Source organism: Mesitornis unicolor, unplaced genomic scaffold, assembly GCF_000695765.1.
Source record: "Mesitornis unicolor isolate BGI_N332 unplaced genomic scaffold, ASM69576v1 scaffold3982, whole genome shotgun sequence".
Lineage (NCBI taxonomy): Eukaryota > Metazoa > Chordata > Aves > Mesitornithiformes > Mesitornithidae > Mesitornis > Mesitornis unicolor.
Window position 1 is genome coordinate 40680 of NW_010171079.1, and position 16009 is coordinate 56688.

The 16009-nt window shown below is 40.3% G+C and overlaps 1 protein-coding gene across 1 annotated transcript in view; it reads right to left on the reverse strand.

The window, feature by feature from the left end:
• The window catches only part of SORBS1 (sorbin and SH3 domain containing 1), a 76002-nt gene that overhangs the window by 36670 nt on the left and 23323 nt on the right, over window positions 1-16009 (reverse strand). The window contains exons 9-16 of the mRNA XM_010179885.1: window positions 15124-15271; window positions 10404-10436; window positions 7411-7586; window positions 6534-6597; window positions 5323-5397; window positions 4925-4987; window positions 848-895; window positions 605-734 (exon numbers count right to left, since the gene is read on the reverse strand). Of these exons, the coding sequence (XP_010178187.1) occupies window positions 605-734; window positions 848-895; window positions 4925-4987; window positions 5323-5397; window positions 6534-6597; window positions 7411-7586; window positions 10404-10436; window positions 15124-15271 (737 nt within the window). The remainder of the gene's footprint in view (window positions 1-604; window positions 735-847; window positions 896-4924; window positions 4988-5322; window positions 5398-6533; window positions 6598-7410; window positions 7587-10403; window positions 10437-15123; window positions 15272-16009) is intronic.

The following is a 16009-nucleotide window of genomic DNA, read 5'->3' on the forward strand; positions in this document are numbered from 1 at the left end:
CATTCTGCCTTCTCTTCATTTAGTAAACACATTCTTTACAGTTACAAAGAGGTTTAAAATTCATAGTAATAAGCAAAGCCAAAAACCAGGAGGGAATTGATCTTGAAAGATCAGAAACGACACCGCTAACTAAAACTTACTTTCAATAAAGTTCATATGAGTGGGGCTCCTCAGAAATGGAAAAATGTAACAAAACTTTTACCAAGGCTCAACTTAAATCCAAATTCTGCTTCTCCACGATTATTGCTACTTGCTTGTAATCTGAGGTGCCTTTACAGGGTCACGCTGAGCCAAGAGTTTCCACTGGTAGGCACTGTATAGGAATGACAGCCAGGGAAACACTCCTCACCCAGGCAGGAAACTATGCAACAGACTGTGATGTCTGGTAAAAAAAAGGACATACAAATGGGGGATTGGGCTGTGACAATGAAGGAGTTCACTGCTGCCTAGCAGAAGACTCAGAATCAAAACTACATCTCCACTTCGCAAAAAAAAAAGTGTTGCAGGAGTTGTGGACCTAAAGCTTCCACCTTTGATCCCTTCCCATTCACAGCTTTCAGAGAGTCTTACGGTACTAATCCAAATATATCTTAGTTCAGGTCACCTTTCTGGGCTTGATTTCAGCGACGAAGTACGGTTTGGCAGTGGCAAAGTGGCAGACCTCTTAACAACCTTCTCTGAATCAATATTGTCCATCTCACTCTTGGAGCGCGGAACTGAAAGCTGGGTTCTGCCTGTAGGATAAATTAAAATATAGAATATTGGTGAACTGCATAGAGGGCAAATAAATACATGCTTTACGTGCCCTTTCTATTTGAAGATTACACAAGAAAAGTGAATTACTTACTGTCCTCAGAATAGGAATAACGAGGAGAATATGAATCAGAATCTTCATCTGAAAGACAAAAACATTTTGCAAGTGAGCAGAAAAAGCCCCAAAGAAGAAGCACAAGAGACTCTTTTAATTTCCTCTACTAATACACTGGCCATAATTTGAGTGATATGCCCAATACTTACCACAGGTAGAAGATCCTAAAAAAAGAAAATCTCCGTGAGGTTTAAATTGTATTTAAAAATAATTCCTTGATTAGATATAAATATTAATGTACTACTTACACTAATACCTTTCTCCAGGCTCTCAAAGCACTTTAGAAAACAGTCACTTTTCATCACAAAACTCCTCTACAGCAAGGGTTATGAGATCCACTTTAACAAAAGCTGAAAGATAGACTGAGGATCTAAAAGCTGCAGTATATGCCTAAAGTAACTCATTGGGTGCCAGACACAGTAACAGAGCTGAGTCGTCCTGCTCCCAGTCATATATGATAATCGCTGGGACATCTTCCTTGTATTAACTTGCACACAAAGTTGAAGTATGTTCACTGCCTTATCTTTTAAGCACAGATAATGCTCCTGGCACAAGACACACAGGTACTTGCACTAAGAGACTGCCCTTGCTCTTAGAAGCTTACTTTTTAAATAGGAAGGACACATGTATAGAATGCAATAGAGGTATTCAAGCAGCTTTAAAAGAGCTAGCAATTACATCGGTATAACCAGGTGATGTGGTCTGGCCCCCAAGCTGAACAACTTCCTCTCTTTGATAGTGAAAGTGTTGCACTGCACCATCACAGCGATATTGTTCCCAGGACACGACTGCTGCCTTGGGTCGTGGAACCACATACTGACTTACTCAAAGATAACATGGTGGTGTGCAAGGCAGATGTGCTCAGACAGAAGGTGAGAGGATGGCAGCATTACCACACCCCACTCTACAGGTGATGGCCAGAGAGACTTTGACTTGATCAAAAACCTAGTGGTATCTTTCCACCATTTTCAGCAGGCTTTGGAACGAATCCTCAATGAACTGCAGGTAGTAGCAGGGGGAGTTGGGATCAGACCTGGAAACTGGACCCACAGGCCCACCACCTTTCTTTGCTGCTCAGGGTTCAAACTTGCAAGGATGTGAGACATCTACAGGACAAAATGCAGGAAAGTACAATGCAATGACTGCATAAAGAACTGTGAGCAAAGGTATTACTAAATACCTCTGTGAAGAAACCACAAGTGACTGAGATAAAAAGACAGAAAACCAAAACAGATGAAGCTTGAACAAGCTATATAAGAAAGGAACATACTAAAAAAGCGTTAGGTTTATTTAGTGATGCCGATCAACAGATTGAAACAATTTCCAGCTCTTGTCTCAAGGAGGACATCAATCAGCTGCTACAACCAATCTCATCTGCTGGAAAAACCAATCTGGCTAACACAGCTGACCTGAAATTGCACTCAAGACTTAATCCAGCCTTTTAGGAAGGCTCAAAGAAGTCTTAACTTTTACCCCCTCTGCTGAGGTCTCTTGGTAAATGAATTAGGTTTAAGTTCCAAACAGATGGTTATTGACTCTGGTGTGCTTATCGTAATCTTCATGTTAAAAAATAGCAGAGGTCAATTTTCAGGCCAATTCCCATATTTTAAACCTAAATGATAGAAAAGAAATATTTATTTATCTACTGTTATTACACTGAATTGTTGACAAAATTGGCTGGTCTTCCTATATAGAAGATGATTTTATTATTCAGATAGCAAAATACTTCTTGGATCACAAAACTCTCTGTCCCTACAAATACAGATGAACAAATGTCTAAAATTATGTTCACAGCCATTCACCTTTCATAATATTGTTTCGTACTGGTGAACAATGAAAAAATTCATTTACTTCCTTGAAGAATAATGTCAGTATTCATTATAGCTCATCATTCAGTCAGGAAAACCATACAGGAAAAAAAATATCATTGCAGATAGGTGCTATTTTCCAATTCCTAATATTCTAATATCTAAAATAATAAGGAGAACAGGTAAGTTTTGTCTCTTCAAGTACATTATGAAGAAGAATGTCTACATTTCTTGCCTTTTTACAGCAGGGAATACTGAAACACAGAAATCTGGAATTACTCGATAGAGATTAAAGAGTAAATCAGAGATGAGCATTAAAACAAGATTCAGCTCTCAGAGCTGCATTTATCTGTGGGATTCTCTTTAATGGAGCAGAGTATCACCAATGTATACTTCTAAAATCTGATTCTGTTAGTGAAAAGAGGTTATTCTCCTGCAGTTCCTAGACAATATGCAGGTTTGGTTTTTTTGTTGTTGTTTGTTTTGGTTTTTTTTAAAGGGTTGGCCAAAATATCTACATTTCGACACCTTTAGACTCTAAAGGGATTTTAGAGACGACTTAAAATCTTGATGTTTCTAGGAGGTCCCATGCATCAATCCAAAGCAAAAAAAAAAAATCTGACACTGACTGTATGAATTTAAGGCTTCAATCTATCTCTGTATAAACACTTTGCAGTTGAGTATAACACTTTGAAATGTTTCCTAAACATGAAACATGCACTCCAACCCATCTACATTATTAGACAGTCCATATTCCTCATGAAGGAAAGAATTCAAGCAGATGTTAGAGAAACATTTCTCAACGTACTGAGAATAAAGAGCAAGTATTTGGTTCAATAAAATTTCAACTACCTAAATCAGCAAATTATTTTCATATGCACTTTTGTAAGTGCATTGGGGATTTATATGAAAGCAGACTCTTAATATATTATCATCTTTGGTTTTGTAAACTATGTTCGTTCCAAAAACAGCAAAATAGATTTTCAAACTTCATTTCAAACAAGAAAATTGATTTTCTGTAAAACTCCTTTATCAGCTAGTTATTGAGGCTCTTTTTTCTGTCTCAACCACATCTACATACTATTTGGCCAATAGACTATAATTTACACTGTATTATGATTTGCAAAACAGGAGCCTTTACCTACAGGTTTCACCAAGAAATGAGCAAGTATTTTAAAATACCTGTATGACACTAGTCCACATTCATGTTAACAGTGAAATATACCTTGCACCTCTTAGGCTTCTTTGAGCATCTCAGCTAGACCCCATATTGTATGCTTTGTTCTTACACAGTACTCACCAGATATTTAATATAAACATTGAATGAAATGGTTAATTAACAGTCTCACCAGGGTTGGCTTGAGGCACAGGCTAAGAAGGCAAGTTCCTAAGCTGCAGGATCTAAAGTGATACCAAGGCAACAAGGCTGCTCCCAGCAACGATTTCCCAATCAGGAAATGTCTGTATGCCCAATGTGTGCAGCGGATTCCAGTGTTTCTCATATAAGTGTTTTCAAGCATATGCACACAGTTACAGGATTATCACTGAAATAAATACTATTTCACCATCCCTGAAACATGACTGCAAAGGACTCTGGTTTGTACACGAAGTTTAAAGGAATCTGCTGAGCACATGAAGAGGATAAATAAAGACAGTATTATTTCAAGTTGCAAGATGTGCTGATGAGACTGTCAAACTCTGTTCTTGCCTAGATATGCCAAGTGTACCCAAGGCCAGCCCTGAACTTATGTTACCAAGTTATATTTATTTTAAAAGACTACAATGAAGGGCTGACTCAAAACCCACTGAAGTAATCAGCCTTTTTATCAATAGACTCCAGTGGCATTTTGGGTCTGGCCCTAATACTGTGTTAATATTCAAAAACAGAAGTAAAGAGTTAAAGAAACATATTGATCCGAAAGGCAAGTGGGAAAAATCTCATTTAAACCACATCTTTACATGTAAGTCAGCATTCTAGGTATGTTAAGTAATCACTGCACGCACATGGCTAAATCCAACTGATAAGCGCACAAAACCAAGCAAACCCCAAGTCTGTAGCATTAGTCAAATACTAGTTACAAAGCCAGAGGAGCACTGCAAAGCCAAAGAGGTATCATACAGTCAAGGCAAGTGCAGCAAATCATTATGAGGCAGCATAATGCTCAGCAACTAGAAAAAACTCCAGGAAGAAAATAAATGGGTAAGGCAGCATTTGTGCAGAAAAATAAATATGGTCCTTTATTATTACCTTCAGAGATAGGACTAGGAGTAGACGCAGGAAACTGGTATGTAGGAGAATAAGGATTGTCTTCTGCAGCAGAGAAAAGCAGTGGCTTTTGAGACTATCCACAGTGAAGTGGAGGTTCTGCTTCGTCCCCCAACTTCCTATCACCATATGATTTTATTGCCTACTTTAATAATACTAGAGTAAATGGCATCATACTTTCAAAAAAGATTAATGGATTAGCAAAGATTTAGTTAGTTTATGCATCACACAAGAAGGTATACTGGGCATAACTGAATTTCCAACCAGTGCAACACATGGGTAATGGAAATCTAGAACCTGGATCTAGTTACTATTAGAGTGCTATAGTACAGTTAACTCAAAGCACAAGACAACAGATACTCTGACTAAACTGCTGGTACCTTCAGTTTTTTGCTGGATTTCAGGAAGTTCAGGAAATATGTAGGTAGGGCAATAAGGATTTTCTTCAGGAGTGTCTAAGGAGAGGAACGTGATTTGCAAAAAAGAACAGAGGACAGATTTAAAGGGGAAGAAGGGCGAGACAAGAGTCTATACAAGCTGCAGAACAGTCCCTCTTGTGTTGATGTTCTAGCATGACACAACCTAGATGCTTCTTTGCACATGGCTGCCCTGCATGTCTGGGCCCTGTGAGAGATCGTGGAAGACGAGGGGACTGAACTCATCTTCCTCCTCCTGAAGCATGGGCTCTGGCTGAGCTGAAGAACCTCTGTTAGGAGCACTGGGATTAGGAAACAGTTCAACTCTTTCTCATTCCATCCAATACAACACAGCATCTATATATGCATAAAGCTCATCATGACAGCAACTGCAGTGGCAAATACAGCTCCAATTTTGCATGCTTTATGTTTTATTATACAAGCGCAGGTCTAAATTGCATTTGCCGGCACGTGAGGCTGTTCAGAGGGTTCAGTCTGTAAATGCTACTGCAGCCATTTCTCACACAGAAGAATGAATGTGAACGTTTCAGCAGCCAGGCACAGAAGTGCCTCAAAGTAGGGGATACTCTGAGAATGCACCACTACAAAGTTTGCAAGTGCTCACCACAATTTTAGATTTTGAAAGGAGATAATGTGAGGTTTTGAAAAAGCAGAGTTTAGATTCTGAACTCCCCAAAAATTAATTGAAACTTTTCCATTGGTTTCAGTGAGTTTCAAATAAAGCTTTACTATGCACGTACTAAAGCTTTACAGTGTAAAAAAAATTCTCTTAAGCAGAGAGCTGCTTTGGTGATAACCTACTACCCGTTAAAAGTGTGTGTGTGTGGTGGGGAGGTTAGCTGCTAGAACTGGAGTTCAGGACTCTGCTTCCTCTAAGTAGGGAATTATTAGCAGCTTTCTGATCTCAAATAGTACTCTTGATTTCAGGAGGGCACTGCAGTTCACCTTTCACAACAACTCAGACCTTTCTTGGGACCTCACTGTTCTCTCATCTTTGACTTCAGAGATTTCAAATACATTGGTCAAGTTCTGTGGTGCAGAGCAAACACTAGTTAACGTAAGATGCTTTTATTTAATATCTAGTACAATTCCTCATATGAATGAAAAAAAAATGTTATCAAGATGGTTAAAAAACAAAACATCCGTTACAGTACCTCTATTTAACTTGTGGATCTGTTTGAACATTGTCTTGTACCAGTCCTTCGATCTCTCTGTATTCTATTGGAAAAATAAATATACACATAAATAATCACAACCATGAATTCTACCAGCCTTTCAAAGTTCTTACAAATCCTCCAGCAATGGGAAAGGTTTACACTCTGTTTCCTATTTCATTTATTATCACTGACTACCTAAAAATCTAGGCCATATGAAATTTGTACTTTGAAATATAAGTTATTTCAGTCAGATATATAATCTTATATGTAATGAAGCTACAGGCTTCACTCAAGGTACTCATAATGTACAAGCTTCACAGGGGTCAGTTCTAACCTGTGTAGAACTGTAGATTGTGTGGAAGGTTTTGTATATTGATCTGATTTGCCATCTAAAAGTAGACACCTTTCCTATTTCAGTCATATATACCAATTCTTTAAGTATTCAATAGACAGTTAGAAACATTTAGTGTTTCCAGATACTAGATGTAAGAATTCGTTAATAGCTCTTTTAATGATAATTTCCCTTCAACACTGAATGAACTTAAGCACGCTGTATAAAAAGAGATATCTACCTTTAAGCTGCCTAAAATAAGACAAAACTCTCCCTAAGCTACTAGGTGTGAGTGAAACAGAAGAGCAGAAAACAGTGTTCTCAGATATGATGAAAAGAGATACTAATTTTTATTTCACCCCCTGCCCCCTGAGACAGCTGGAACAGGTCACTGATAGTGAAGTGATAAGGGAAGTGTTCATAATAAAATGTGTTGGAACTAGAATTCTACCTTCCCTTAAATCTCTGCAGTCCCTGGAGCTTCAGTGAATTCCCTGAGTCTCCAGGTGGGCAGAATCTGGGTCAGGTTTTGTGTTGGCTTACCCTCAGTGGAATGCCAATATCATCGACAGAGGTATCAGCCACGTGCTGAGGGCTCTTGACAATGCTTCTCTTTTCCTCCATTGCCCTCTTCATGCTTGGCACTGTCTCCTGAACCGGCTTGTCCCGTACGAGTGCTGAATCAACTTTATCAGAAACTAGTCTGTCTGGCACTGAATCTGGAAATGAAAACGGGGGATTCTTATCTCATCCCAGTATTTCACTACATCAACATATTCCACTCTTTTAAGGCAAAAATCCTAGCAAGTAATTGATGAGACAGACTGTGTCACTGCTAGCTATGGTTAGCATCTGGACTTGTAACAGCTTGCTCTCATCTGCCTGACTTTCCCATTTGTTACAGTCAGTATACGATGTTTCCAGTCCATCTCCGTGCCCCAACCAGAGTTTGAAACAACAAATTACACCCTTTTTTAGCATGTGCATAATTCCTCTTGTACCTGAGTCTCCATAAAGATAGAGTGAAACAACTAATTGCTCCAGATCACCCTTGCTTTGACCTGGAATTCCTTGATGCTGCCCAACTGGCACCCACAGGTAGCAGCAGACACCACCACCACCACCACCGGCCAAGGAACTCAGGCTGCTCTAAATTTCTACTACGCTCTGGAGAGCTGCAGGACAGCAGCTCTTAGGTTCTGCCAGTGACTTTTTCTAGGTGGATTTTCTGGAGAGGAAACATCTGTGATTTTAGTCTGCCTCATCAAGACTTTGCCATGTCCTATTCTTTTTACATCACTGCATGCATTGAAAATAGCGAGACAGAAAGGTATTTATTCACATGCACATCACCACACTGCCCAAAGCCATTAAATGTGCAGAAATCTGAAAGGGGCAGTTAGCAGAGGAAAGGCTCGTGCATAACAAAGCTTTGGTCTGTTGGTACCTTAAGCAAACACAATACTGCCCTGCGAAATTCAGTGTGTGAAGGATTTGTGTTTGAGCAGTTGGTTTGAAATTACCATCAAACTCTAAGTCTTCCTCCTCTTTAAGAAAAATTAAATAACGTTTATAAATGTTCAAAAATGGGGCAAAGCATCTATTAAATCCTTGTTTAGCATTTTCACCCTATTTTTCCCCTCCCCGTGAATGTGCGTGCACTGTCTTTTGGTCCTTTCGTGTCCCTGGTGTGCAGGGCTCTCCATTTTGTAGGAAGTACTTGGCCCATTTCCATTACTAAACTCCTCACTAAGCCTCTGGAAACAGAGCATGGAAAAAGCAACTAAAATCAGACCATTCTTGTATGACCTTGAAGACCAAAAGGAAGCGAGTATTTGGATGTGGAGAGGATGCAAACTTTAGGAAAAGTCACAGCTTTCCTCCATTACTTATCGTTGTTACTACTGATGTTACAAGACCTAAGCTTCTGGTCTAGAAAAGTTCTAATTTTCTACTGGCTAAAGAATTCAATGCCAGAGAATGTGACAAAGACATCTTTCATCACAGATTTCCTACAATATCCTACAACTTGGAGAATAATGGCTAAACTTCATACTGACTTATCTGCCATGCAGCTCTAATGATTTCAGAAGAGTTTATGGAGGTATATACCAGACTTTGAGGTATTTAAAAATCAGAGAGGCAATCTGGTGCCCAAATAACCAGATTGCACCAGTCAGCACACTCCATGGCACCTGAGCAGCAGCAATATATGGGGTTGCACAGCAAGACAGTTTTACTGCTGTGACCAAGAAGAGATAAAAACGAGGGAGAGAGAGGTGGCAGCCAGCAGCTTTGTGGTGGTGTTCTGGTACACTGAGAGCAGGGGCAGAACCAGCTGTGCCACGTGCTTCACTCTTCCAGGCCAACCTTCATTTGGGCTGTAACAAAGTGCTCTGTGGCTACCTCTAGTGCAGAAAGCAAAGGGGTTCCTGATAATGAAGGGAAACACCTTGCAAAAGGGAAAACCATCAAGAAACCTCTGTCGGGACTTGCAGGCAAGTGTTAAACTTGCAGCTGAGTGGTGTCTGATGAGACAACACCTCCGCTAAGGGAAGAAGCTGAGTGAAACGGTGTAAGCTGTTACACAGCCTGTCACCTCAGCAGGGTGGCAGCAGAGAGGAGGGATGGGCTGGTGACACGGCCAAAGGAACCTGGTGGATGAAGCTGGACCAGGTCAGGAGCTGTCTCATGGGCAGAGGCTGTCCTCATGGGACACACTGCCAACCCAGGGCCTATGCAGCACAGGAAGAGAGTGCAGTATTGGCTTCCCTGTGTTTCTGTTTGTGATATTTAAACTGCTTAGGCACTCTCTGTGACTCTCTTCTCTCCCATCTCTTCATTTACCCCACCGCAGCCATAACCAAAGAATAATAATATGGGTACAGGGTGCATAATGTTCCTATAACACCCACTGCAGCCTGAGCTAATTCTGTTTGGGGGTGGAGAGGGAAAGGTGACCAGGAAATTAACTTGCTCATCTTTCAAGCAAAGACTCTCACTCCCTTTGCAAGAGTAGAGAGCTGTCTGGGGAGAGAAGGGTGGCAGCACGCATGATACTTGCACACTACAATTTTATCATCTATTTCGTGACATCTAGCACATATACTTCTGCCCCTGGAGTCATGTAAATACTGATTTTTATTTCTCTTCCTCTCCTCTCACTCCAAGACTAACTCTAATAGCTGTGTAGAGAAACTTGAGAATATGCCCCAAGGGAATAATTTAAAGGCTCAAAAGGCAGCCCCAAAAGTCAACTAGAACAATCAATCTGTATGTAAGTCTTACCACTTAGGAGGAACAGACGAGTAATTTAGGGTTTTGGCATATTATCAAGGGGCCACAAAGGTAGCATTTGGAGAAAGACTGAAATCAAGCATTCGGTGACCTGGACTAAGCCAGGACAAATATTTATACTCATTCCTTTGCAAATGCTGGGAAATGTGTTTGCTAAAGGTACTCCACAAGCTAACAAAGCAGCAGCTTTTCTCCAGCAGAGGCAGTAGTTGAGGGGTAGCAGACCTTTCATATCATACCTGCCAGGCTACTACTAAGCCTTTTTTGCTGCTCTGTGATAAAGGAAGAAACAAACAAAAAAAAATACAGAACAAATGGGTGAGACATAAACAGCAAGTGCTCCGGTGCTGCATTTCTGACAGGAAAGAAATACGCTGTAGACAGAACAGCAGCAGCTGCTGGAGAGAATCTGTTTTCAAATTCCCTGCCAAAGTAACAGCCCACAGTCCCTTCTCCACACTGCAGCCTCGTGGAATACTACAGATCTCATGATGCAGCGACTGATACATTTGCAAAGAGCATTTTTTAAAAATTTTTTTTTTTCTTAACATCGGAGAATGAATAAAGTTGGACAGGAGACACTTTAAAAAACAGTAAAAACTCACAAACATCTTGACAACTAACTGTTACCATTAGCATGAAGTACATTTTGAAACAGTAATGCTGTCGCATTTCAAAGGGATATAGAAAAGGATCAAGTCACTGGTGCTTGCTTAGTTTCAGCACATACCACTGAGCCACAGATTCAGTGATCTGTGCACAGACACAGCTTGGTTAATGCTTTGATTCTCAGAATGGTCCTCTTGGTTTAGGGTTTTTCATTACTGAAGTTCTCCAGACTGGGACATTTATGGTATCTTCCAGTGTTTCTGACCACCCTAAAGCTGATGCTCACAGCTGCTTTCTAAAGGGATGCCCAAATGACTTGCCTAAGTCATGGCTGGGAATAAACTAAGAATTCTTAGCTCTGTTCTCTGCTCTTTCTACTCCGTAGCAATTAATCCTTTCATTTAAGCATGAAAGCCATATGAAAAGGATAAACTATTTTACTGACATACATAATACAAACACACTTGAAAGCTCATATTGTTAATGCAAAGATTTCAAAACTTTAATATATTAATCACACCTGTTATGTAGTCATAATAAATCGTGCCATGCAATGCCTGCCCAGGAAATAACTGTGCTTTGGGGCGGCGTGGGACATTTGCCAAGCAAGTCTGCAGTAGGTAACAATACTCCAGTTGTACTCCGTTTGCTAGCAGAACCCATCTTCACTAGATATTTGTACTAAGTGGATCAACTTCAGCAAGGGAGACTGATTTCATCTCACTAAGTGCAGCTCCCTCACCAATTTCTATGAACTTTGCTCTAACTCCAGCACTTCTGCTCTGCTAACCACTGAAGGCAAGCTGCTCGTGTACATTATGCTCATGATAGCTGTCCACATATGAAATAAAACCCTACAGGCAATAAGGAAAAGGAAGGGTTAGCAGTCTGAACCTGAAAAGTAGTCAGGAACCACCTGCTGCAGGGTTCACTCATCTAAGCAGGCCATCAGAAGTAGGCTGGTGTATTATGAGAAAGGAGAAGAGATGCGAGTGAGGATGGTCTCAGCTTCAGCCATCACCTTCGCTAAGGAGAACTGTGTTCATTCACTAAGGTCTCTTGATAAAAACATGTGGTTTAAAGAGTTGATACTCGAGAGCTCTTTCCTATCTCCTCCTCCACAGAGGAGAGAATATCATGGATGAATAGACTTTTCATGAAAAAAATTTTTACTTTTTACATGAAAAGGAGGTTTCCTTTTCACCTGTGTCTCTGACAAGGAAAGAGAGATCCTGATCTATGGAAGCAGAAGGAGCAGGAGGTGTCTGCTATTTTGCCCTCCTGCCTGACCAGAGACAGCTTGCAGCCCCAGGCACACACCAGCTAACTGCATCTTTCAGCCTCCACCTTCTGTTCTGGGACTGTAAGCAAAGGCCAAAACCTTGTAGGCTTCTCAGAGAAAGAGTCGAGCAGAGGAATGTAACTGCTGGCAACAGTGAAGGAATTATTATAGGTGCCTTCAGAGTTCCTACAGGAAGGAGCACTGGAAAAGGCTAAGACTTCAAACCAGAAACAAAAGGGTAAGAGGAAAAAAAAAAAGTATTTGAGTACATGTTTAGTGCAAAATAAAGGTGTCAAACCCAGTATTAATCAAGACATCAACAGACATGAAGGGAATAAATTCTTACCTTGGTGCTAGGAATGAAGAGAGGATCTGAAATTACTTTATAAGCATAAATCTTGTTCAGTTTGTATTACTGAAATCCAGTATAAAAATTCTGAGATCTCTCATCACAACTTACTAAGATCAAGCAGACAAAAAAAAGGATATAGTGTAGTTTCTGTGCTTCAAATGCCACTACCTGTTCCTAAGTCTCTGACAGGTCCAAATCAAGGGGTCCTACACACTTACAGATTAATGAAGTAGCAAATAAAACATTAAACAGGACAGTAGGTGATGCCTGCTACAACAGTCACTCCAGAGAGTAAGATAACCAGCTCCTTAAAAAGCAATCAATAATCAACTGAGGAGAAAGAAAGCCACATAATCCATCTGGAAGACTACCTAAATGACTGGATATCTTGGATTGCTAGCATTAAAATGACCTTGAAATTACTAATTCAGAGGGTATCTCATAGCACACAAGAGGAATTTATATTAAACTTCATCTTGACATGAAGGAATTGATTTCAGCACAAAACATAATTAGCCATTCGGAGGAAGGTGGACCAAAACCTAGTAACAATTTGTCATATGCCATGAGACCAAACCAGTTTTGACTAGATAAGGTTCATAAAGACAGAACCAAATATGAATCATGTCAGCCAGGACAGAAATGTAATAGATAACTAAGATCTGAGAACCATTTAAAAACACTATGTTAGCAAAAAATAAATCTTAATGCTATGCTGGGATAAAGCCTAGATAGGAATGGAAGCATAAGGAACTGAAAGAAACCCTTGGTATATAAAAAGATGGAAAATTAAGAAAATGCATATCTATGAGTAGGTAACATAGGCTGGGAAGTGCAAATGACAATGGGAGTAAAAGAATTAAGAGAATGTCTCAGAGACTCAAAAATAGGTTTTGAAGTACATGACGAATAAACAAAAACCTAACAATGATCTGTTCTTTTACCAAATAGGCACAGTGGAACTGTGAATAAGAGAGCAGAAAAGATGACACATCTGACTACTATTTCCATTCTGCATTTGGAAGAAAAAAAAAAAAGAAAAAAAAGAAAAGTCTGACGTCCTCCTGCCTGATGGAGAAATACTTTCCACTTCAACAGTAACTAAGGACCATGCTGGATGACAACAACTGAGGTCAGACGTTTGAAAATTAGCACATTCATTTGAACTGTACTGAAGAGTTTTAGAGCAGTTTTCTGCTCGCCAGAGAGCAGTTACCGAGAGAGGCAAGACATATGCAGACAGGACAAACTGTTAACTGTGAAGGTAAGTAGTAAACAGAACAATGTGACATCAGTTGTTTCAGAGCCTGTGTGTGTGGATCATCATATTATACATGTCTGTCTCTCGTGCTCTTAAAATCTACAGAGAGAAAATATCTTTGTGTGGCACACGCTGAAATGCTCCATTGTTTTGCAACGCAAAAGCAAACCAAAAGAGTATCCCCACCTCAAGAAAGCCAACAAAAAGCTTTGAGATAAAAAAGGCTGCCTCATAAAATTTTGTCCTCTTGAAGAAGTTGAGGAATCCAAACACCCTCACTCAGAAGCACATAAGCAAAGTCGCCTCAGATGCTGGAAAAAATTAAGAGATAACCCACTCGTTACCCCTATAATCAGCTGGGGTACAGTAAGGACACTGTCTTCAAGATCAAAGACTAAAGTCTGTTTTAAAAAGACACTGAAAAGAAACACATGGTGGGCTGCAAAGAAGCACATCCATGCGTGCCTGTAATTAGAATGACTACAATATGAGAAGTGCAGGCCTTACTCCTATTTTGTGATTATTTTTTTTTTCTTTGCAAAAGGTAAATCATTGCAGATAGGAATCTACCTGTCCCAGAGTTTTCAAAGTCTACTGGAAATCAAGGCAAATTGGACTGCATCTGTGTGGCCTTTTATAAGATACAGCCTTCAGTGATGCACAATGAACTGGGAGGCTGAGTAAATGCTAGCCATCAGGAGAATGAAAATTGAGAAGCAGAGTTTCCCTCTAATGCCAGAGGTAAAGAGATGCAACTATCCATTCAGACGGAGCTGCTGTGAGGCAGAGAAAGGCTGAGATTAGGAAACATGAGAGTGCTCAAACAAGGTTGTTTTGTTCATATGCAAACCCAGAGCTCAAGGACTACTGCAGTACGAGTCTGAGTTGATCTAGTTAGGGACACAGGAACAAATTGCCAAATTCAAACTTATGGGCAAATGGATTATTTACTGTTGGGTAAATTCTGCTGAGAATTCAGAGGTCAAATCTCTCCCACAGAAACTCAAAATATGACTGCCTTCACGCTACAGTAGCTGAGAAGTAACATATCCCCTTTTCCAGCAAGGGAGAACCTACCTCAAGCTACCTTGGTTCTGCTGACAGATAGATGAGAGCATACACTCTTTTCCACCATGGCAAGACACACGATGGGGGATAAGCTATAACCCTGCAATAGCTTATTCGTATGTACACAGCCCAGTTACAAGCCTCTCTCCCAACCTCAAAGTGGCTTCTGATCCACAGATTCTAAATACAAAAAGTAGGCATTGTCCCACACCTTTAAGCTCTTACTTGCCCACCATATGCTCCACTCACTACAACTTTCTGGAGGTAGCTTTGTTAGCTTTTAGTAGTCTGGACTTAATTGTTCATGTAACACACATTCTCCAGTTCCTTGTAGCATAACAGGTTGCTCAGTTGGAGCCCTAAATATCTATATGCAAGTGTTCTTACCTCGATTGTGCTGCAAGAGGACAATAGTGGGATTGACAATTGTGGTAGAGGGATAGGCAGAGGAAGACTTGTTGATTGAAGTGAAGGAGGTTGGATAGTCAGTGCCAGTGCCAGGCTGGGGCACTTCATTTAGCACAGGACCTGGGTCCTAAAAAGGAGAGCAAGACATCATTACCATCATGCAGAAGGCTGATACACTGGGAAAACCTGGAAAAAAAACCCGCACATTTTAAGCTGAATGAGAAGAATAACCACAGAAAATTTTAGTAAAAAAGGCATAAGCATGAGTGTTACCCTGCTCCTTGTATGTACCCTGCTCGTTGTTAATGCAATTAGTTTGCTAAGGCAGTACTATAATTATTTGGTGTTGGGTTTCACAACTCCAACGCCAAAAGGAGGCACTAAATTAATCCAGCAGGCTCTCTGGAGCAAACACAGGGTGCCAGAAAGGAGCAAATCTGATTGAGAGGGAAGGCACAGATATCTTCCCCCTGATATGTACGCACACAAACATTTGTTTTAAAAGTATTCCTTTCAAAGCAATAAGTCAGACATGCAAAATTCATGCAATTCTGGAGTGAAACATTATTACTGCAGTTGGTTTGGAAAGGAAGGTCCAAGGAATAACGTTAGCACCATCACTCAGGAGACCATTTGACACCTACTTGGTTAAAATAATGAAATAAAGAATGAAATAAACAAGATAAAGAGTAAAAAGTAGGAGTCTAGCAAAGAAGATACTCAACATGGCTTTGCCACTGGAGCACAGATAGCAAGCTGCTCTCACTCTCCTAAGCATCCAGCTCCATCACTTGCTTATTTCAAACCCACCTCTGGTGTGACCACAACTCTGGTTGTTTTGTAGAAAGACAGGCTGGGTCAGCAG